The sequence below is a fragment of the Engystomops pustulosus genome, chromosome 5, assembly GCF_040894005.1.
Source record: "Engystomops pustulosus chromosome 5, aEngPut4.maternal, whole genome shotgun sequence".
NCBI classification, from domain to species: Eukaryota; Metazoa; Chordata; class Amphibia; order Anura; family Leptodactylidae; genus Engystomops; species Engystomops pustulosus.
In genome coordinates, this window is record NC_092415.1 from 87,081,642 (window position 1) to 87,106,532 (window position 24,891).

At 39.3% G+C, this 24,891-nt stretch overlaps 1 protein-coding gene across 4 annotated transcripts in view; it reads right to left on the reverse strand.

Annotated features, from left to right (window-relative positions):
- Window positions 1-24,891, reverse strand: part of MAK (male germ cell associated kinase) — a 58,958-nt gene continuing 34,067 nt past the window's right edge. Inside the window, exons 3-15 of one of the 4 annotated variants that reach the window (XM_072152583.1) lie at window positions 24,521-24,575; window positions 23,490-23,611; window positions 19,211-19,293; window positions 17,473-17,605; window positions 17,144-17,315; window positions 15,782-15,949; window positions 12,106-12,399; window positions 9,507-9,688; window positions 7,151-7,278; window positions 6,266-6,394; window positions 5,091-5,216; window positions 3,462-3,551; window positions 1-1,562 (exon numbers count right to left, since the gene is read on the reverse strand). In XM_072152583.1, the coding sequence (XP_072008684.1) occupies window positions 1,405-1,562; window positions 3,462-3,551; window positions 5,091-5,216; window positions 6,266-6,394; window positions 7,151-7,278; window positions 9,507-9,688; window positions 12,106-12,399; window positions 15,782-15,949; window positions 17,144-17,315; window positions 17,473-17,605; window positions 19,211-19,293; window positions 23,490-23,611; window positions 24,521-24,575 (1,840 nt within the window). In that variant the 3' untranslated portion in view covers window positions 1-1,404. Of the gene's footprint in view, window positions 1,563-3,461; window positions 3,552-5,090; window positions 5,217-6,265; window positions 6,395-7,150; window positions 7,279-9,506; window positions 9,689-12,105; window positions 12,400-15,781; window positions 15,950-17,143; window positions 17,316-17,472; window positions 17,606-19,210; window positions 19,294-21,044; window positions 21,125-23,489; window positions 23,612-24,520; window positions 24,576-24,891 lie in introns of those variants that run through there. The other 3 variants (XM_072152584.1, XM_072152585.1, XM_072152586.1) reach the window with 3 other exon arrangements.

Here is a 24,891-nt window from a genome sequence, read left to right on the forward strand (position 1 = left end):
ACCAATAAAAATGCTTTATTTTGTATACAGTACAATAAGGTTTTACGTAAAAAATAAATTCTTCTAAATTAATATTTATAACATGGTAAATAAAATCTAAGGTAGCCCTATGTTTACATAATGTACACTACGGTAACATATATAATAGTTCTATGTGCTTGTATTTACTATGTGAGGTCTTAGTTTGACCTTCTTCTAAACTAATCCATCAGGAAGAACCATCGCAATTCTTCCCACAGGAACAACTTTGTTGCCGTGCTGGAATCTGTTAAAAAAAAATCTAAAATATTTATGTTGATGAATAATATTAATGGACAAGAAAAGATCTAATTGTTTCTCCGAGAACTATAATATGGTAAATACACATACAATATATAAGGACAGAATGAGAAGAGCTGAAGCATTTGGATTGATTCATGTATTTGATGGATGTTATCGTGGATGTCGGTGGCTTATAAACTAACTACATATAGTACTGTCACGTGTATTACACTCCTTCCTATTAAAAAAATACTTTAAAAAACAACTAACTTTTCATCAAACTTTGCATAAGTAGAACAGGTATCAGAGCAAGTTGCTTCCTGCAGTATGTGACATATGACAAGCAAACAGGTGTGTTATATGTTAAACTTAAATCCCTCATTTTGATTGCGGTTTTCAGTTGCACTACACAAGATGACCAGCAGGGAGCACTATAGAACAACAATTCCTCAAAAGACACCCAGCTCTCTGAGGAGACCCGTGGATTTCTTTTCACGTCTCATTATCCCATTCTTTAGTGGTTATAAAAATTATAATGTAAACTAAGATTGGATGGCAGGTAGGTGCTTATTCACATTACTTATACACTTAGAAGTTGCTAAATTTATGCACAAAAAAAAATTTTAAAATTTTGCTGTGTGGTAAGAAAAATGTATTGCTTCTCCGATAGTGATGCAATAGTTTTAGTTATGTTTACAATCTGCACCTCTGATTTTTGCTTCATTTTAATTTGTACAATAATTAATTTGTACAATAATTGAAAGAGGTTGTGCGTGTACATTTGCTTAGTCTGCAATTCTAGTACATAATGTTGGTGACTCTGCTTTGCATGTTTTTCTTTATATTTTTATCTAATGTTGTTGATGTATTTTTGGAGCAGACAGTCTAAGCTATATGAACATGGAATTTTATTACCCTGTATACTTGTAAATCCTCCACATTCCTTATTTGTATGGAGAAAAGAGGTACTTTCTGTGTAGACCATATTATAGCATAAAACAGTATATCAAGTATTGAGCGTTTCCCCAGAACTGTGTTAATGATGCATTACTTCTGTACGTTTTTGGCAGGTATATTTGTATAATTTTGGAATCCTGTACACACTCACAGTGTGGAAAACGTAAAAGTTCACTGAAGCTGTATCTAACGATGGCCACCGTATTTGGCAACCCAGTCTGTTCTCCCATGAATTGGTTGGATTGGTTGTTGGCGGTTTAGCATAGTGAGATTTTTCGCTGCAGGTTTGTAAGCTGGAGCGCCAAACTGAGAACGGACGGCTTTTGTTTTCCACGTGTCGTAATCTAAAATAGAAAGAAGATAAAAAGCATGCTGAGTTTCTGAGTTCCATAGTACACATGGGTCTGTGGAAATGGTTCAGACTAGAAATGCTCTGCTTTTAAATGAAACACACAGTCCATTAAAATATTGACATGTGCTTTGAACCATTGAAAAGTATTGCAGTTAGGCTACGTTCACACTACTGTCAGCAATTTCGTTATTTATCTCCATTAAAAAATAATGAAAAATAAAGAATTTGGACATAACTGAAGACATGTCAGTTACGGTCTGTTTTAACCATTCATGAGAAATCATTGAACTATATCTCATATCTATATATCCCTTCCATCTTACAAGAGTGTATGCTAAGACCCCCAGATGCTACTGCCACACACAACCCACACTGACCTCTATCTACAAAACAAAAAAAAGAGAGGCAGCGCTCCGGTAGTATTTCAAGGTGGAAATACAGGTGGTTTTATTCCATGGCTATGTTTTGGCCACTGCCCTTCTTTGTTTTTTGGATATATGAAGTTTACCACACTTCGTTGGTTGCCACCTATTTCCAACAAAGGATTATACTTTGTTGCAGAGCTGCTCTGGGCTCTACTATCTAATACTGATGTAATTACCAATAGAAAAAGAACTTTTTCTTACTATCCGCCTGTCATTAACTTCAATGTAAAAATGATAACATCATACACATTTTTTTTACAAACAGTACAGTTACTGCAGTGATTTTTTCTTTAAAAAAACATGCATAAGGGATTTTTAAATCATCTGTTAAACCTTTGTTTACTTTTTTAACAGAGGCAAGGAACAGAGGTTTAAACGGTAGTGTGAACTGAGTCTTATATTTTATACTATTTACACTCTATATTTCACTGATCTTGGCACAAGTGCAGAGTATCCTAGCCTGTGTCTTCTGTTTGCACACTCCTATGCTCTCTATGAATCAGTGATGAGGCTGCTGCAATCACATGACTTCATTAGCTACAAGCTCATTTGGTAGACATAAGCAACTTGTAATTCTCATGGTAAAATATTTAGGCCATATTTGCTCAGTTAGAAGGAAAAGGCTACTGCAATTAAAGGAAATCTACCATCAAAATCAAGCATGAATAAACCAGGGACACTAAGGCCTGATTCACACGAACGGACCAGAAGCCTCCCCCAGAGGAGTCTATGACACCCCGTCACAGTGTGGTGAGAACACGCTGTCTCACTGCACCATGACTGAGCACGGGAAATTATAGGACATGGCCTACATTATGTAGTATTACGGCCCCAGGTACTCAGCTTTCGATGGAGAGGGGAGGGCTGAGGAGCGCTCAACCCTCCTCTCTCCTACATAAATTTGTGTGCAAGAGGCCTTACTAAAAGATCCAGTAACTATGACAATCTTAGTCTGTGGTAATCTTATATTTGTAATCCATGGTTGTCTTCTAAAATCAACTTTTGATATTATGCTAACGAGCCTGAAGGGATACTGGGGGTGTTAGCAGAGCCCAGGCATGCTGCAGATTCACAGGCTCTTCCAGCACCTCCAACAGCACTGCTGTGTGCCTGATATAGCATGAATTTCAGGATAGCAGTGGCGAAGTAGTGGTTGGGATGGCACTCTTTCCATCCTGCTCCCTTCTGCTGAACAATGTATACACTCAGCAGAGGCAATAGAAGCCTATAGGGAGCAGATGCAGCATACTGTATCCCTCCTCCAGCTCTAATGAGAGGAAACATCGCTAAGCAGGAGCAAGGACGCCAGTGATGTCACTGCCCATATAAGGACAGTGCCATTACTGGGGAAACACCCCGTACATTGGCAGCAGCCACTCTTCGTTACTCTTGTAAGGAATCCATGTGAACCCAGCCTAAGGCTAGTAAAGAATGCAGCACTCACAATCTAGAAGCATAGACGTTACCTGGGATATTCTCAATAACTGCCTTTTGGCAGGTAGGTTTTGGTTTGATAATTTTTGGTTTACTGCTCACAGGATCACTGTTGGCCAAAGCTGATAAGAACAGAGAAAGAAGAAGAAAAGAAATAAAGGAATAAAGAGAAGAAAGTACCAGAAAGGTGTAGGTCATAGAACAAGTAGAAGAAAGCAATTGCTGTCTGCATGGGCTCTTTTCATGGCCTGTTTTCTAAACTTCTGGTGAGCATTGGGAGCCCAAATTATGACATGGATCCTGAACAGTGAAGATGTTCAGCTACTTGTATATACTTTTATCTGCATTATGATCTGTTGGTTCTGGCATCCGAATACTGATGTGTGAAACTGTCCTTCAGCTGGAGACAGAAAGCTAAAAGGAGTATTCCAGGAATCAGCATAATTCATATACAAATGAGTCAGTAAAATATAAGCTAGTATGTAATTAGTTGTTATTTAAAATTTTTCTCCCCTTAGCAGAAAAAAAGCTGTGGACATACACTATAATGGAGATTTAAAATGCTTCTAGCCCTTTAATCAGTTCATTGATTTCCTCTGCGTGGAGAAGACACAGGACAGAAGATGGCCGCTGGTCACATGTCCACATCACATGTTCTGTACCTGCCTGTGCAGATCATGTGATCATCACTATGTTTGGCTGTAGTCGGTTGGTTGCAGTGCATCCAGTATGGCCAGTGTTGTGGTGATGTGCAAGGATGGCAGTTACACATCATTACTATGGTAACAGAGGAGGACAGTCTGTTACATCATCACTGGGGGCAGGAAATAATAGGGAGGAGAAGTTACTGAGAACTAAAGGGTAGTTTGTAGTTTAAAGAAGGTGAAGTTATAACCGCCACTGGAGAGAGGCCATTACATTTTTGGAATCATAAAATCAAACTATTTATGCTCCATTTTGTAACCAATGACATTTAGTTTTGTTATATTCATTTATTTATAGCATCATGGGTTTTTGTATAAGACGTTCATATTTCAGGAATACTCCTTTAACTGCAGCTGATTTTACTGCAGTTTTATGGCAGAAGAGAATATAAATGAAGGAATTGCACAGCGCCTTCCTGCAGAATCCTCTAGATCCGTGTTAGGTTTACTCCTCACAACATTTTAGCAGCAATCAGTGGAGCAAAGAAGTTTTTGTCAAGTCGACTTTTAAACCGCAATTGGTGTGTAATGAATTTAGCAAGTTCTGCTATAAAGGATATGTGTATGTTGTAAGTAGAAGCAGGACTTTGAAAACCGATTTATATGCCATGATTATAGCTGGACCTGTGTGAGATCTCTTCATTGAGGACAACACAGCCCCACCAGCAGGGCATTCCTGTCCTGTGCCTTTATACTTTTTAATAAACATTCAAACTTTAGTTCTTAGGTTTTTACGCTGAACTACGCCAGTCCTTAGTCTCTTGATGTATCTTCAAGTGTGCAGTTGTCCGTATTCCTATGCACTATCCTATTCAGTGCAGTCATGTCAAACTGTCGAGAATGATCATGTACATAAGAATACAAATTCAAGAATGAGTTTGGAAACCTTCTAGTTAAAATGTAGTTATGCACATAATATAGACAATAACAAAATATTTCTGTAAGAAAAATTCTTACTTGCTACAGGTCCTATTGGAGCAAGTTGTATTCTCTGTCCTGCTGAACCAACTTCCTTCTTATGAAATGAAGGGATGTATCCTCCTGTCGTGTTGTATGAAGGGCCTACAAGTCCTCCTAAATTTCCTGCAGAAAGCAGATAATAGTAATGTTGGTTTACAGCACCAGGGCATCTTGGGATCTAACATCCAGTTAGATTATTGATGGTTAAGGGCATATTGTATTCATTTGGTGTTTTCTGAAAATACTGCTGTGTATTTTACATGACAGATTTTATATTTTTTATGCTCAAAAATGGATAAATCCCTTCTCACACAGCTGTAAGTTTTGGTGCTGTTAAATATGTATGAACAAAGCTCCATACAGGACATGAGTCAACTGTATTATACAGCAGACCCCTGCCATTAACTGTGTCTGACCCGAAATGTCCCATAGTCAACCTATCCACTGCACCTCAACAGTGGCAGGGCATGGGCATTACCACATTGGTGCTGATATGCTTCCCAGCCCACCCCATTGCTTCCCGGAGACTCTCAGGCCTACCACTCTGTCATCAATTATACCCTGCCAAACATTTGTACTTCAGTATATTTTATGAACATAAGAACTCTCAGCGAACGTTATTGTAAACGCCATGGCAGAAGAAACACCCAAAGTGCCATTTTGGAAAGATTTCCACTGAAAACATCAGCTCATCCCATAAAAAATAACCCCAGATGCCAAAGTATCAAAAAGTTAGGTGAAACATAGACTTTTTTTTCATCAAATTCCATGATCCTACTGACCCAGAAAATAAATGGGATGTGTCATTTTGACCATGAAATCTGTAAAAACAAAGCCTACAAGAAAATGGTAAAAGCTGGTGCAAATTTTTTTTGTCAATTCCACCACGTCTTCCAGCTTCCTAGTACATAGCACACAATATTAAATGAAGGCACTAGGAAATAAAGCTTGTCCCACAGATAATAATGGAAGATAATAAAATGATGGCTTTGGGAATGTGGGAAGGGCATGGTTCCAAGGGTATAAAAGTTAAAGGACATCTAGCATCATATTTACTGTTGGCAGACTATCCTAGCTTACATGCTCGCCATCTGTTCCAGGGTATGGGACTGTTTTTATCATCTCCACGAATGGCACAGATGTTGTAAAAACAACTTTATAAGCAGACGTACCTGCATTGTTCCTGCTGAATGTCATTCCCCCTATTGGAGCAAGTGGTTTCGTGGACAGAGCACTTCCCCAGGTGGAATGATTTGCTTCTTTGTTAGCAGATATGAGTCCTACATTCTTTGGGTTCATACCTTATTATAGTAAAAAACTAAATCATTATTATGAAATATATATCCTAACCAAAGAAAGCTGTGTAAGGTTAGTAAAACTCATGGAAGAAACCTCCAACTTTCTTAATGGGTGACTGGTAATTGTCTGTGAATTTCTGCACTCTCTTTTTGGAGACAAAGGACGATTCAGTCCCAGCCAATATTCATATTAGTCACTTGTTGATCCAACAACAGGACTAGAAAAACAGCCTACGTTAGGATTGGAAGCAGGCTATAGGCAAACTTGGCATAAAACTGAGGTGGGCGCAATATTTTTTGTAATTGTTTATTGGAACATAAAACATATAAACATTGATTAGACATGAGAGTATGATACTGTAATTGAAAAGAATTATAGTTCCTGACAAGTCAGTGATAATAGCTTTCTAACTTGCCTGTTATGCAGATATTTTCAAATTTTCCTCCAAATTTATGAAAACAATCATGCACCAAAATTGGCAAAGGTATTGTTATCTTAATAATAGTTGGCTTTAAGTTGTGCAGTCTAATGAAATGCCAGATTTATCTCTAAATCTGCAGCAGTTTAAGACTGTCTTGTCTAAATTGAAGACATAGACATGTAGGCATTGTGGTAAATCTAGAATAATATCCTCGGAAGAGAATGTGTTTTGAAATGCTGCCAAAGAATGTTCTGTTACCCCTGGACAACCAAACCTAACACAGGTGTTGTGCCTTTGTAGGCTTTGTTCCTTGTCCTCTTGTCATATGACTACTTACCTGGTAGATATCTAGACTGTCTGAGATAGTGTTGTTTAGCAGATGTGGTTTGTCCAGAATCTGTCCTTATAATTCCCACATTTGAAGAACCTTTATTTAGTTCTCCATTTGGAACAGAATCTGTAAAACTGAAAACAAAACAATACATATAGTATTAGAGACCTTGGGTGGAACATGAAGTATGGACTTCTGCATATAGATTCAACTTAGCGACAATGTGGCTGAAATTGCAGTTTCAGGTTTTCAGCCATCCCACTGAATTTTGGATTTAAGTGATGCAGTCTCCGTGATCATACTAAAGATGTCAGTGACATTAAATGATATATTCAAAAGTGGAAGGAATCCAGCTACATGCAAGCTTCTTAAGATAAAATGTCTTATTCTTTATTCTTTGGAATTAAAATCCATAATTATACACCCAGCAGGCCCAGCCTTATCTAAATTTGCTCTCCTAACTTAAACACCTCCTGTGTTTTTGGAACCAGACAGCTAAAAGGAGTGGCTAAAGTGAAGATACATAGATTACCATTGCTCAATATTCTCAAAAATATAAACATAAAAATAATATCCTCAACTGTATTCTGCGTAGCAATGCTGATCGCAACAAATAAATAGAATACACTTATGAATCAATAAAAATAAATCACATCCTGTTTTCTATATAAAAAGGGAGTGGAACATGTTTTTAAAGAAAGCATCCATAATGTTTCTCTATTGAGGAGCATTTGTTTATGATCATGCATGCGTTTAGATCTATTGGACCACATTTATCAATTATTGTTATTGGAGCCTGCAGGGTGCTGCAGATGAATCTGGCGCTTCCTGCACTGTTCCAAACTATTTTTTTTTTTGCTGCACCTTTAACATAGCGTTTGACACATTTTTGTAGTACAGTGAATGGTAAATGTGGTGCATGGTTCGACTGTGTGGTGGAACGCCCCATTCTGTGAAGAATGTTGTGTAGTGTTGGGTATAATATGTACCACAGATGTGTCTTGGACACTTTATAAATACATATGCAAGCAGTTTGCACTGAAAAGAAAGTGCAAAGTCAGACAATAAATTGGTGCACTGGCTTTAATAAATCTGGGCCATTCAGTTTGTCTTTGGCATTAAATGTGAAGGAACTACAATTCCCAGCATGATTGCAAATGACACTCAATGTGTATCATATAGTTGCCTTGTTAGTGGTACTACCCTGGGCATGCACTTCTTTACCACCCAATGTCAAATTGGGACGAATATACTACTTTAAATTGCCACAAGTCACTTTGTGAAATGTACGCCATCATCCCAAGTAGGCTGTAGCTCTTATTATTTAGCAATGGTGTTGACCAAGGGATAAACACGTTCTTTGGAGTAATGAATCATATTTCATATTTGACTGTGGTACAAGTCCATGATGACAAAATGAACTTCAGAGAAGTTAAACCTTGTGTCATGAAGGTTGACATACTATATGGAAACACAACTAGCAGTCTATTTTATCAGTGTATCAGGGCATGATCAGTCAAATGCTGTCACTACCTGTTATACTATGTTTAGCATCTTTACCAAATACCATGTAACTATTAAGTTATAAGGACACCAGAAAAGGTTATAGTATTATAGTATAGTTATAGTATTCTATAGATCAGTCTCTCGTTGTATAATGGCAATGTGAATTTGCCTAAGGTGACAAGCTATCTCTGCTTAAGTTTAGAAAGATTACCCAAAACAGGCATCTGTGATTTGTGAAATATTTGCAATCTACCTATACCCCATGCTCTAAGCAAAAGCTGTAGAAGGCTTTTTCGTAGTATAGTACAGCAGTTGCCCAGAGCAGAGGGAGGAGCTGCAATTATAAACTGAGGATACTCCTTCAGTGAACAGGTCTAAATACTAACTGATATATAAATCCATTTTTCACAGTTCTGCTGCTACTACCAACAAACACAAAGTTATGCTTACATAGATCTCCAGGACCAATGCCTAACATTGTTAAATTTGTAACGGGAATCTACTACCACTTTTGACCATGGAAACGTCAATCATTCAATATTTGAATGAAATACAACATGACATTAACATAGAAAATGTAATAAACCTCTATATTTAGTATAACACCAAATAAAAAAAGAAACCAATAGAAATATTAGATGATGTTGATCCAAACCAGCAATAGGTGCATTCAGGACTACAGTGACTACAAGTGCCTGTAGTAGTAGTAATTGAGAACGCACAGCGCCACATTGTACAGACCCTTTAGCAGTAACAGAAAAAAGTAGATGTTTCCTTGAATTATGATTGGGGTATAAGCCATAAATGTGTCTTGTTGAAATATTGGAGTCATCCTTTGCATGACTTTATCACTTACCCATGTAAAGAGTCATCATTGTTGTTCTCTTTAACCATAGTCATGCTGGGCTTCTTAGAAAAAGAGATGCCAAAATCTGTATCAAACTCATCCCAGCTGTCTTTCAAAACAGATTGGCCCCAGCGTCGTCTTCCATGCTTAAGGTTAACAGCATTGTTTTGTGGCCCATTGGTTACCAGTTTCTATGTAAGGAAGAAAAAGAATGACTTGTTATGTGCTACAGTGGGTCAGTTAGAGGATGAGATTGGCTGGATTAACAGCTAGTAGTTACCTCCAGATAACAGTTACCTCTTACATCAGCAGCCTTCCCACAAGCAGAAAGGATTAGGAGTCTTAAAGACAACAAAGTCAATCTCACATCCGCCATCATGGGTAGCACTTGGTAGGCCCCCATAAACAGGGAACTATCGCTACATCCGGCTAGAATCGTTGGGTTTGGTTGACTTATATCTCTGTTTAAAAGTATGATGAAATCAATATGCCTTATCTACAACAAACCATTTCCTAATTGTCAAGGTGATTATGTAGTCCTATGCATATACCATAATGTGAGTAAAGTAGCAATAAAATGGTTTGCCCTTCTAAAGTGACTGAAACGCTCGGAAGCAGGTTGTCCAGATGTAGGCCAAAGGGGTGACTCTATCATCTATAGCAAGAGAAGTCTGTGATTTCCAGAATATTGACCCTTTACATAATCACAGACTCATTCAAGTCACCCAAGAAGGGTAATCGCCCCTTGAAAGATAATTGCAAGAGACCACAGCATAATACAGAGTATCTCCACAGGTAATCGTTTCAACACTGTAGATGGAATTGCTCACTAGCTCATCACTGAACTGGGTAAAGATCTGTTTTTTCGTATAGCGTCTCAAAGTTTATAGGGAACCTGTCACCAGGGACCTCATTTTTACTAAAGATGGTTACAGAATCCCATTACAGTTGCATTGCAAATATGCCTTTCTGCATTCTCTGAGTATTTACATTACAATATAATTTATTGCACCTTGCACCCTGACAGAATCCTCTGTGTAGTGCCAGGGGTTGGGCTTTGATTTGGATGCATTTAAAAAAAGTGACTTGTCTGTGCTTCAGAGCTGGCCAAGAGCTGAGCAACATGAGCACATGTTGTTTTTTGAAATGCATCCAAACCAAAGCCTAACCTCCTAGGGCTACACAGAGGATTCTGTAAGGGTGCAAGGTAAGTTATAACACACAATTATATTGAAATGCAAATGCTTAGAGAAAGCAGAAAGGCATATTTGCAATGCAGCTGTAATGGGCTTTCACAAAGCTGTTTTAAGTGGAAATGAGGTCCCTCCTTATGGCCATGCGACAAATAATCCCCAGACTATGGAGATCTACTGAGGCACCCACCAGACTACAATGGATAGAGGCGCTGGATTCAATTAGACACAAGGAGGAATTAAAGGCCAGTGACGAGGGCAGTTATGAGCACTTCAATAGCATCTGGTCTGCTGGGATTGACTACAGATCGACCCCTGCTCTACATGATTGGTTGGCCGCAGGTGGGAACCCTCATGTTTCTTAGAGTAGGAATGGAATGGGAAATACTTACTATGGCCTCTCCTTTGCTCTGCAGCACCCTCCCCTTCCCTTGTAAGATCCCTTCCTTAACCCCCACTTCCCTCTCGTATTCTGTCTTGTCTTGTATTTGTAAATCACCTCCAAGTTTCCCAACCCCCTTAGGCAGGTTGTAATGTCATTTTGTTAGGTTTCTTCCCAGAATGAGTTTATTTGTGGCTTTTGGTGCCACATGCACTACCCTCTGACAATTTGAATGTCTATACATGTCTAAAGATCACAAGATATGTAATACTTTATTGTATGTTATAACATGTTGATATGTTCAATAAAGAGTGATATTGAACCATAAGTGGAAATGAGGTCCCTGGTGACAAGTTCCCTTTGGACTGAAAGCCCTCTCTGCAGTGACCAAACCTGTTATGTGGACAGAGTAGTTCATTTTAGTGATAACAGCAAGCATCGTTTCTTTGGATCTGATGGGAACCATTATGTTTGTCGACAAACTGGGGAAAGACTGAACCCAAGGTGTCTAGAGAAGTAAGTGAAAGGTGGTGGAGGAAGTGTCACAGTTTGGGGAATGTTTTCTGCAGCAGGAGTTGGACCTCTCATACAGCTACATGACAGAGTGAATGCAAGTGTGAATCAGAACCTTCTTCAACACCTGGTTCCTTCCTTGTGTTCATAACTCAGTCAGTAATTTTCAAGCAGAACAATAATCCCTGTCACTTAACAAAACAGGTAAAGCAGTTCCTTAAAAACAGAAAACAATGAAACAATGAAATGGCTACAGCCCAGAGTCCTGATCTAAACCCAATAGAAAATCTCTGGAAACCAAGAAACCCCTGTTCTCTAATCATGATCATTACGTTTCTTGTGAAATAAAGGTTTTATGTTGATATACTTTGGTAATTTTGAAAAACACTGTTTTAGTGGCAAGGTGCACCCCTTACAAAGAATCCATCAAATGTTGAGATTGCATTATTTGTGAAGGAATCAAGTTAGCATACATTGTTCTTGAGTTTTTATCTTCAGTGTGTTTATAATGGTCACTTACTGGAGAGGTGGCTTTACTGATGTTAGGGGGTGCTACCTGGGGAGCGATGGATGGCAGCTGGTTGCTAGTTGTATTTTGTGGCAGCTGTATTTGCTGCAGTGGTCTGTGTACGGAGGGCGAGTCACTTGGCAATATCTTCACTGGCGCTTCCTTTGGGGGGGAGGTTTTCTTCTTCATCTCAGATAATGGCTGCGGTTCGATGTATTGCGTCGGTTTCTCTAAAGGCTTTTTCTGCTCCACTTGCGCTGGAGGGCCAAGTGCTTGTCCAACTTGAAAATAAGGGTATCTCAAAGCCTTAATGTGAACAAATGGATTATAGGGTTTTTTATATTGATCTTCACAAGACTACATCTCTATGGATACTTCCATTAACTCTAAAAGTAAATGCAGTTCTAAAACAGTATAATTTTATTTTTGAAATACTTACCCATAAACCTAGAACATTTTTTTACAGTGATTAGTTCTTGTAGAATGCATATTCAATCACAGATTGAACACAATGCACGTCAGTTAGGTTAAAGGGGTGGGCCACTTCACCTCATGTTTTCTGTAATGTTTCTGTAAGTGTGTGGGGGGGGGCAGGATATGAGGTAATTTAGCAATATACATCTATTAAAGGTACTGCTCCGCTTTCTTGATATGTAAAGTGAAGCCTGCTGCCTTTTACCTCATCAGCCAGAGATTCCTATCCATAAAATTACACACACATTACAAAAAATGGCCAAAAGTGGCCAACCCAGCCACAATTCTTATATATTTTACATAATGCTCCGGTGTGGATACCGAAATTTTGGTTTAAAAAGATCCATAGCCTGTTTCGGGACTTAATCTGGAAGCAGGGTGTGCCTAGAATAAAATTAGAGAAACTGCAATTACCTAAGCATAGAGGGGGGCTGGCGGTCCCGGATGCGTGGGCATACTATATGGCAGCTCAATGCCAGCCCTTCGGAGGGTGGGAGAGACCGGGTGCGGAGTCCTGGTGCCCAGTAGTAGTTAGGCATTGTGGGGGAGCGTTGGATCCAGTGGCTGTATTAGAGGCGGGAAAATTGGGGAATAAAGGGAGTCGATACCCAACACTAGTATTGATGCAAAAAATTTGGAAGGTCTACAAACAGATAATGGGGATAGGATCTTGGACAAAATATACTCCGCTATGGGATAATCCATATCTGGGGGTGGTGTACATGCTGGATAATATTCAAAGTTGGAAACAGAAGGGGGTAAAATATTTAAGCCAGGTATATGACGGATCCAACCTTAAGTCTTTTAGTCAATTGGAGGAGGAATTTGGGGTGCCCAGGAATATGTTTTACCAGTATTTGCAGCTGAGACACAGCTTGCAGGCGCAGTTTGGACTTGAAGAGATAGAGATTTCGTCACTGGGGGTTATGACAGGGGTAGTGCAAGCCCAGAATATGAGGAGTCTTATATCAATACTGTATGGGGCGATATTGGATAAACAGCTGGGTGATCTGATGAACACAACAAAGAGGAAATGGGACCTTGAGGTCGGGGAATTGCCGGATGATGAATGGGAGGAGATTTTAGAGTCTCTGCACAAAATATCCTTGAATGTAGCACAGAGGCGATCCCAACTATTTCTTCTACACAGGGCATATAGAACCCCGGTAGTGTTGTATAAGATGGGGTTGAGGGCGCACTCAAACTACCCACGATGCCTAGCTGAGGGGGCTGACATACTAAATATGTTTTGGACATGCTCGGAGTTAAGGGGGCTGTGGAACAAGACCCAGCGGTTGATACAAAAGGTGTATGGCTTTCAGATCCAGCAAGATCCTAAAGTGTGTGTATCGGGATTTGTGGGCGAGGTAGATGTCACTAGGGCAGAACAGACGGCAGTGGCTAAGGTGTTGTATCAAGTGCGTAAGACCATTGCAAGGCATTGGTTGGATGCTGATCCCCCGAGTATGTCAGAAATCAAAAGCTCACTGAATAACACAATTAAGATGGAATTGGGAGTATACCCGAAGAGAGATGCAGTTAAGAAGTTCGGGAAACAATGGAAAAAATGGCTGGAGTGCCCAGGAATGGGAACAGAAGATCTGATTCGGAGATGGCAAAGGGTATGCCCTGTAGGATAGTTGAAATTGGGAGCGAAAAGGTGAACTGAGGTTAAAAGGAGATAGCTCTTTGGGAGATGGACTATGGAATGCTTCTTGAGGAGCATGGTACAGCCAGACCTAGGAGGGGGGAGTTGGGGGGGGGAGTTGGGGAGGAGGGAATGTTTGTATGTTTAGAACTAATGCTTTATATCTACAATTGAACTTGTGTTATCTGTATATGTATGCTGTAATACACATATGATTTCATAAAAGTTACCTGATTTAAAAAAAGTGGCCAACCCCTTTAAGTTCCCAATGGAAAATAACAAATAGTCAAGTCTATAGAAAATCTTTCGTTCACCTTCCATTTTCAGTTTCTGTTTAGTCTCCTTAAATGGAGAGTGTAGCAAAAACTCCAGACATAGGTGTCAATTGGGCCTTAAAGGTTTGCTGTGCAGTCTCCACACTTGGTTTTGGCTCAGAATAACTGATGAAAATAACCTATTATATAATTGAGGTGTGAACTGTCCCCTAGAAGTAGAATGCACTGTATTTTTAAAACTATAGGAATATATAATGATAAAATACTCCCATAATCTGAAGCATAAAACAGAAGAAAGCATTATCTTTGTAGTTCACTTCGAACAGATTATATTCAGACAATATGGTGCTAACCCCCTTCAGCAGACACACAGTAGCAGTTACAGTGCCACATCAGGGCCAGATTAAGGTTGGTGGGGGCCATTAGGTGCAAAATATGATAGAGGCCTCGCTGTCAGAGAGAGCAGAGTGGCAATCAGCTGTGAGCTGACTGTCTCTGGGTGCGATGCACTGTGGCACTGCTGTTGCACATCCCTCCCAGAGAGTGACAGTCAGCAACAGGAAGTGAAGTCAGTAACTTGGAGGCGGAGCTTGTGGCGGCATGGCACCGCTGCTGCACACCACTGTCAGGGAGTACATTTAGCTGTGAGATGACTCACAGCTAAATGGGAGGGATGCACTGCGGCACTGTAGCAGCATATCGTTTTGAGAGAGTGACACTCCTGCTAGTTAAACTTACTAGGTTACACTTTTTGTCAACAATGCTCCCTGAAAATTCAGATTGTAATATATAATCCCACAAACGAGTCAGTAACAATGTTATTAAAGAATGACTAATCTGTGAGCAATATAATAAATCTTTATTCAGTACAAACTTATGGCTCATTCACACGGCCGCCTGGGGGGCCGTACGTGCGGCCGCAAATTTGCGGGCACATATACGTCCCCATAGACGGCAATGGCGGCACCGATCCACGCCTTACACCACAAATAGATAGAGCATACTCTTTCTTTTTGCTAGTGTGCGGCTGCGCGCCGCTGCTTTCTATGGAGGGGGTCACCTCCTCCTCTCCAGCACATGGTGGTATTCTCGCACAGAATGCACCCTTATGTAAACTATTCCATCCACTTGGTTTCTATAGAATGTATGAAGCTGTGCACTTCTGGATCCACACAGTTACTTTCCTGGTGCTGCAGCTCTTGCTATTAGCTGATCAGTGTCTTTGCCAGAAGTCAATAGAAGATATAGATAGTGCATCCTTTTTCCTATATTGAAAATATAATCTGCATACCTGAATGGCTGTAGGACGTTTCTTGGGATCCCACTGCAGCATGTCTCTCATTAGAGTTAGTGCCTCTTCGCTAGCATTTGGGATGAGAGTTTTCAGATTTATAGGAACACACTGAGGGAAGCGGAAGTTCATGGCGGCTGCTAGCTGATATCCTTCAGACCAATCGCTCTAAGAAGTTAAAAAGATGATTTATCTAAAATGTATGTAGTAAATCATACATGTTCATGTATAGAACTTATATTTTATCAAATGTTATTTGGTTACTGGGGTTGCAGTTCACATTCAGAATATGAAGTAAAGCCTTGATGTATGCAACTGGAAGATGTAACAATCAAGTATTACCCACTGACACCCACTGTAAATGCACATTCAATTAGAGAGAATCACAACAATCCTCCATTATCCAGGAAAAAACATGTTGTGCTCTGGAGGTCCGGCCCTGCATCACACAAGACATCTTAGTTATCTGTGTGATGCTTCATTTCTCCTGGTGCCATCACTAGAGTATTTAAAGGGGCTTCTTTGGGAATTTATATTGATAGCTTATCCTCAGGATAAGCCATACATATCTAATTTGTGGAGTGATAATCTGATCAGTATAAGCACAGAGCCAGAAGCATGTGTTCCTTCTGTAGTGGTAGTGGTCAGAAGCTGTAACTGCATGTGCAGATCCCATTGAAGTTAATAGGATCTGAGGCTGCAGTTGCGGCTTCTGGCCACTAACCAGAGCACATGGCCAAATGCTTCTGGCTCTAAGTTTATGCTACACAGAAAATCTCATCAGTGTGGCCACCCTCACCATTTTATGTTGATTTCACTAATTTTTACAGATTTTTATCAGGAAACCTTTCAACAGGGATCTACCTAATAAGGTAGATCTGATGGTAGGTTGCTGCTATAACGTTCACCCACATAGTCTCTTTGTATAATCATTACATTCAGTATAAGTCCATAAAATCTGGCTCTTTAATTTATGGTAATTATCGGCAGAGGGTAGTGGGGCGTGGAGAAGTCTCTCCGTGGAGCGGCAGTAAAGGCTATGTAACGCCCCAGTAGCTTGTGTCAATGCCGCCTGCCAGAGCATCTTCCTCATGCTCCTTCCTGTAACTTGACTCTGAAGCCAGAGCTACTGTGCATGGAGCCAAGGCCCCGCCACTACTGGGACATGGAATAGCCTTTACTCCCGCTCCACGCAGAGGCTGCTTCACGGCGCAAAAGGATTTTATAGGCTTATACTGAATTTAATGATTATAAAAAACACTATGGGTTGAATATTTAACAGCAACCTACCATCAGATCCAACTATTTAGGTAGATCCTTGATGGTAGGTTTCCTTTAAGTAAATCATTAAAACCCACTTACTTTTTTTGGTGTTCCTAGAACCTGGCAAATTTTGAAGATTTCATCAACCTCACTTGTTCCAGGGAAAAGTGGTCTAAGTGTGTACAACTCAGCCATTATGCTCCCAACTGCCCATATGTCTATTGGAGAGCTGTATACCAATGATCTTAGTAAGACTTCAGGAGCTCTGTACCTGAAAAAAGGAAGAAATCTATTGGATAAGCCATACAAACGTCTCATAAGCAGAACAAAGAGCAGCTACACGTCTTATAAGATACTGCCCGTAAACATCTCTAGAAATGTGCATTCCACATGCTTTTTATTTTTTGTGGTAAACATGAAGAACATACCATCTGGTAGATACATAATCTGTATATGGTGGTTGAGATCGCAGCTCCCGAACTAATCCAAAATCTGCAATTTTTACAAGATCAGGACCCATACATAGAAGGTTTTCTGGCTTCATATCTCGATGAAAAAAACCTAATTCAGATTTCAAAGAAATTTGTCAGTACATCTTTTTACTCACTGAATCAACAGACAGAAAAGGATTTTTCAAACAGGAGATGTGATACAAGTAACAGGCATCAGCAGGGAATACACAGCCACTCAGGATAGAATAAGCAGAGGAAGATACAGGAGAGTGAAAGTACTGAGCACTGCACGGATCACAACAATGTGTTCCTATATACAATGAACAGCCATGACATTAACATTGCATGCATAATATTCTATAGGTAACCCTTCTGCTCTGATCCATCACAGGACAGACTTCACTACTGAAGGTAAACTGGACAAAGTTTTTTTTTTAACATTCAGTGTTCCAGTTACTTCTAAAGACCATGATATCCTGTCTCTGTTTTACCAACTGTCCTCAATTGTAACTGTATTTTTAACAGATATAATATGGCTGTATTCAAACTGTGTGAAACCTTCTAATGAAAGGGGTTGTTTATATCTATATATAGTACAGATCAAAAGTTTGAACACACCTTCTCATTCAGAGTTTTCTGTATTTTCATGACTATAAAAATTGTAGGTTCACACTGAAGGCATCAAAACTATGAATTAACACATGTGGAATTATATACTTAACAAAAAAGTGTGAAACAGCTGAAAATATGTCTTATATCCTAGGTCAGTGATGGCGAACCTTTTAGAGAGCGAGTGTCCAAAATGAGACCTAAAACACACAAGCTTTTCCCAAAGTGCCAACACGCCAATTGAGGCAGTAACAAACTTATTGCTACCAGAATCTTTGAGCTCCAATCCGACCCTGTCCACACCTCCTCACTCTTCAGACAGGACCAAGCAGCACAGGATGGGTCACTACTTGGACTGCCTGAGACTGCAGGAAGGTGTCATGTCAGGCAAACTCTGTGCCTGGGAGACAGCCCGAGTGCCCACAGAGAGGTCACCGAGTGCCATCTCCGGCACCAGTGCCATAGGTTCGCCACCACTGTCCTAGGTTCTCCAGCTTTTGCTTTGATTCCTGCTTTGCACACTCTTGATGTATGGACCCCAGGTGATATAAAAATAACAAACACAATCTAAGGAATGACAGGAGACACTGAGCTGCACCATAACACCGCAGAGTATTGAATGTCATATGCAGACAAATCCTACTCACACAGTGCAGATGACGTGGTTAAAACCAGTGGCCTTTTCTGCTGCAGATTTTAACCAGAGTTTACATGAGGTAAAATATCAGGAAATGTTTTGATTCAGAAATGTAAAGTCTCTTAGAATTCGGCAACAATGTTACCAAGGAGCCATTAACAAAATTCAGCCCGTCTAGAATTTGCAGCACGTTTGCAGCACGGTTTTGGGGGCTCTAGCCATGGCAATATAAGGCAGGACTCATTTTACATGCAGATTCTGATGTGTCCACATGGAATATAAACATGAAGTATACTGAAATATTCCTTGTATTTCCATGAGTTTAGCTTAGAGATCTGAAGTAATGTAACAAGCAACATTTAAAGGTGGTGACAATACCAGACAGAACAGGACTGTGTAGTGCTACGACTCATGATGGCTCATACAATGAGCCACTATCATAGCCAGGCAGAAAATGAAAAAGCTTACCATGCTTGTGTATAAAGGCTAAACCAGAAAGCACCTGAAACATAATGTTCCTTATTTCATTCTCAGTGAACATCTTATTCTCTCTGGCAGAATGCGGAAAGCAAAAAGAAAAACAGAAAAGGAAAAAAAGAAAGGAAATGTAAAGAAAAGAGTCTAATTGATGGACTCCTGATACCATTTCAGTCACCTGATTTTATACTTACATATATATGCACATATGTAAATAATATGTATTTGGTCTGGTGATCTGTAAGCAAACAGCATAATATACTCAAGGACTCCTTTCTTATATACACCATTCTAGCTCTAGGAGGAGCTCTGTAACATTGTAATATGGGTTAAAAAGCACAAACGTCCACAGCAGAGGACGTGTGCCATGAGCTGCAAGAGCGGAGGAGAGGGGAAGGGTAAGCGCGTCTCCCGCCTCCCCTCTACATAGCGAGCTGAGTGGCCACAGGGCACGTATAGGACCTGCTTTATCTTTTGCGTAGTGGCAGCCCAGCTTGTACACTGTGCGGGGAAAGACAATGTGCTCACAATGCACGTCTATGGCGGCGGTGAGCTAGCTGCTGTCTTGGTAACTAGCTCACGGCTGTGAGGTGTGGACCGCTAGATGATCCGTAACTGTGCATTCCTGCTAGAATAAACAATCCCTATCACTTGAACACTGTCCAGACCAGTGGATTACTACTCAAAATCCATCATGATAACCCAGGGCCACTTATTCATAGATCCAGATACTCTTCAGGTAATCTTATATTTGTTATCCATGGCCTCCTTCGTTCTAAAATCAGCTTTTAAAATTATGCTAATGAGCCCTTAGGGGCTACTCTACCGAGTACTCTACTCTACTCTGTGAACTGGCTTTAAAGGCTGTTACACTGCTTCACCCTCCCCCTGCTTCCTCAGGACTTCTGCTGTTTTCCACTGTTACTGTAAATGAGCTTTATTTTAGCAGAAAGTACTCTGCTCAATGAAAATAAATGGGGAAGTAAAGATCTTTTAGGACCTCTTAGGGGCCATATTGTAACAGATATATATATATATTATGCAACATTGCTAAAATAAGTCTTCAGTCATGAAGATCATATTTTTTCATTGTTCAGGTATGTAAGGGGTTAAAAGATTGGTAGGCACTCATTAGGGGAGATTATCAGACGTATCTGAGAGCAGAACCATGGCAAGTAATCAGAGCTCAGCTTTTATTTTCTCACAACTGTTTATGAAATTCAAGCTGCGCTCTGATTGGTCTCCATGTGCAACTAGAACAATTTTACCTCAGGCACTTCTGATAAATCTCCCTCATTGTTCTTATATGTGGTCTGAATGACAGCCGAGCATTGAAACCACATTTCCATGTTTGAGCTGCCGCTGTATGAAGTGCTGGGTAAACTTTACAATGGTTAGCAGGTATATAGGTGTACCTAATACAGAAGTCATTGTGTAGATATTCTGCTGTTATTAAAATGGCATCAGTTATCCTCTGAAAGCTGCAGCAAATGATGTATAGTTAAAACACAAACACAAATACAAAGGTTATCTGAATGTCATATTTTGCATGCATTTAAAGGGATTTCCAGGAGGAGATAAAAAGGAAGTTCTCAGAACTGTAACAGCATTTTGGTTTTTAGCTTACATTTGAATACACTCAGAAAACCCCCTTAAATGATGCTGGTCATATTCATATTATTAATTATATGTCTCACATTTCATGGTGACATTTCAGTAACTGGCAAAAATCTGCTGCCCCCATGGTGGGTGACAGCTCAAATAAAGCACCCATCACCTGAAGAGGACATTGCAAAGGTTGCATTGGACTATCTTTAAAACCTACCGTGTTTATGGATAAAGGCTAGCCCCTGTAATATTTGATACATTATGTTTCTGATGACTGATTCAGGAAACAACTTATTTCTGTGAAGAGACAAATTCAACAGTTCAAACAATCCTTCATTTACGCTGGAGACGGGATCCTGACTATAAATCTATATATTTATTTATATAATTTTTTTTCTTTGTTTTGCACAGCATCTGTACCAAAGCCAAATTGCAGAGGGGGCTCATCTGAACACTTCTATTTGAACCCTCCTCTATCCACTTTCACTACAGGCGGTCCTCTCCTTAAAGACACCCGACTTACAAATGAGTTACAGATGGACCTCTCTGCCCAATGGGACCTCTGGTGAAGCTTTCTTGATGCTTTCCTTTTGTCCTAGGCTGCAATGATCAGATGTAAGGTGTCTGTAATGAAGTTTTTTTCATAATCCTTGTTCCCATGACAGCACAAAATTTAAAAAATCCAATCGTCACTGGGACAAAAATTTTTGTTGTCTGGAGCTATATACAGTAATAATATACAGTTCTAATTTACAATTTGGCAGCAAAGCAAACACCATGTAATAAAATAAAAGATTTACATATTTCATATGTTACCGTCAATATTTATATGGAGTTTTTCTGGTACACTACATATAATCTGCTTATATAGTGAAACTTCTCCTTAATATATTATGCAAATTAACCGCTTTTTTTCTGAGGACTTTGAGAGTGTCAAAAAGTTTTCACAGTATCTTGAAAATGAGTCTTTCCTGCATCCCAGATGAGTGAAAATCAATTTTCATCTTAAACGTGTTGGACAATTTACAATATATCTCTTCTGTGTATATATATGTATATATATATATGTATATATATATATATATATATATATATATATATTATATATATATACCCTGTTTCCCCTAAAATAAGACATCCCCCGAAAATAAGACCTAGTACAATTTTGTTTGGGCTTAGAAATATAAGGCCTCCCCTGAAAATAAGACCTAGCGGCAGTCATTGCAGCAGCTCCACCGTGCCGTACATTAGTATTAGTAAATAGATGCTGCAGAAGGTTGTGACATGGACAGCCTCGGGTCTTCATCAGACATGGGGTTGCATAGTTTCTGAAGATTCGTTACAATGAGCCAGTGGCTCATTGTAATGAATCCTATGCAAAAACGGAATAATCAGACCATCTAGGGTTAAAGTACCCTAGAGAGTCTAAAAAGATAGAAAAAAATTATAATAATAAAATATTAAAGATTCAAATCAGGACCAATTTGACATGCTTTGTGCATATAGTGCGTAATCTGTGTGCACTATATAAATAAAGAATTATTATTATTATTATCCCCCTTTCCCTAAAACTGTTTCAAAATTAAATAGTAAAAAAAGCAAACATGTTTCCCAAAAGGCCCAATCTATCAAAATATAAAACCGGTTATTGCTGGCAGAGAAAACGGAAAATAGCGCCCAAATATCCAAAACGGGACTTTTACACTATTCTACATCACATGAAAAATGTAATAAAAAGTGAGCAGAAGGTTTCACAGTCAAAATGGTAGGAATAATAATGTCACCTCATCTTGCAAGAAATGACACCTTAGACAGCGCTGTAGACTGAAGTATGAAAAAGTAGTTAGGGTCAGAAGATTGTTTTAATAAGTGAAATCACTGTGATCGTTCTGAAAAAAAGAATAAAGTAGACGTCTAATTTGGAATGCACAGTGAAAGTGACAGTGAAAGAGCCCACAAGAAAGTGACACAAATGCGTTTTTTCACCAATTTCACCACATTTGGAAGTTTTTTTCCAGCTTCCCAGTACACGGCGTGGAATAATAAATAACGTCAGTGAGAAGTAAAATTTGTTACGCAGAAAATAAGCCCTCACACAGCTCTGTACACGGAAAAAAATAAAAAGTTAGATATAGATGGGTTGCAAAAAATGAGCGAAAAAAGGTTGGATTCCTTAAAGGGGTGTTCCCATTTCAGCAAATTAATGTTTAAAACTTGTACAATCTTCTAATATACCTTCTGTATCATTTCCTGTATCATGTTTTCTAGATCTCTGATTGCTGTCATTCTATAGAAAGCTTCTATGTTTACTTCCAGTGGACAGAAATCTGACCATGGTCACACAGCTGCACAGCACGTTAAAACACAGAGATCTGATTACTCTCTGTGTAATAACGGCTCCTGCACCTGTGTGACCATGGTCAGATTTCTGTCCACTGAAAGTAAACATAGAAGCTTTCTATAGAATGACAGCAAGCAAAATCTAGAAAACTGTGAAGAGTCGATACAGAATGTATATTGGAAAATGGTATATGTTTTTATAATACAAGCAATAACATTAATGTGTGAAATATGAATACCCTTGTAAGGGGTTAAAGTCCCGAGTCCCCTTTACAGTAGGAATGGGCACATAGGTGTTAGGTGTTATTCCATATGTTCATACCTGTCTTTCATTAGTTGGTAAAGATTTTCTTTCATATATTCAAATACAAAATACAGCTGGTCGTTTTCTCTTATCACCTCCTTGAGTTTGATCACATTCGCATGATTAAGTTTCTTCAACGACTGAAGGGAATAAAACAGAAACACACAAATAAGTGTTAATAATAGACCTAAACTGGACCACTAACCAATAATATTCTGCAGCCAATGTCCCATCATATAACCCCCCCAAGCTAATTTTATTAATTACATACAGAGAAATACAAGAAAGCCATTCCTCATGTTACATTGCAGTGCAGATCACTACTGAAGATGGGTGTAGAATTGCTATGGAACTAGAACGATGGTTACTATTGCCACCATGTGGTAGAATAGCTGACGCACTAAGAAATTTATATACAGTATGTTGGTTAGGAGGGTTCTTCAAGGGCTTTTACACAATCCTTGAGTTCCTATCACCTATCTATGTGGAAAAATGCTAAGTTTAGTTTTAGAAGATGGTAGTCATTCAAGGAAATCTACCATCCAAATCCATCATGATAAACCAGGGACACTTACTCATCGATGACTGTGGTAATCTTATTATATGTGTTATTAAGGGCCTCCTTCCTTCTAAAATGAACTTTTACAATTATGCTAATGAGTCAGAAGGGCTGTGGACAGGGTTACCAGAGCCCCGTGCTGCAGGTACACAGGCTGTTACACTGTCTATCCCGTGCTCTCTAATCTTTTCACCCATCCCTCTTCCTGTTGTAATCTGACTGCAGCAGTGGGAGTTTCAGCACACAGTGGGAGGGGGAAGTACTCCCTGCACAGTTTAAAAGCCTGTGAAGCTACATGTAATGCCCCCTGAGCCCATCTGTCTCATTATAAAAGTTGATTTTAAAAGGAAGAAGACCATGGATAATATATATAAAGTATAGGAAGATTACCACAGTCAGGTGCCTGGATGTATGAGTAAGTGCCCCTGTTATCATACTCGATTTCGATGGTAGATTTCCTTTAATGCACACTGACCCACATGAACATTACCTTAACTTCTCTTAAATTCATGCACTCATCCCAAGAGTAGAACTTTCGTTTCATCCTGTAGAAAGCAATCAGTAAAAGCCATTACAGTACATTTGATAGACATAAACATATTTTAACCTTCTAGTCTGGTCAGAAAAGTCTTTTCTAAAAAGAAATGTGTCTGAAGCGTTTAAAATGCCTTGTGCCACATTCATTAATTATAAACAAATGCGCAAATTACTCCAGAAGTGCAGATTTTTCACTTCTTTTGTTGCATTTCTTTACGCAGTACCTGGACACACTTGCAGTGAAAATCCTTAAGCGTCTTTGTCCCATCACTCAATATTTTATTGTTATAAACTTTCCACATCTGAAATTTGCATTTCTTCACT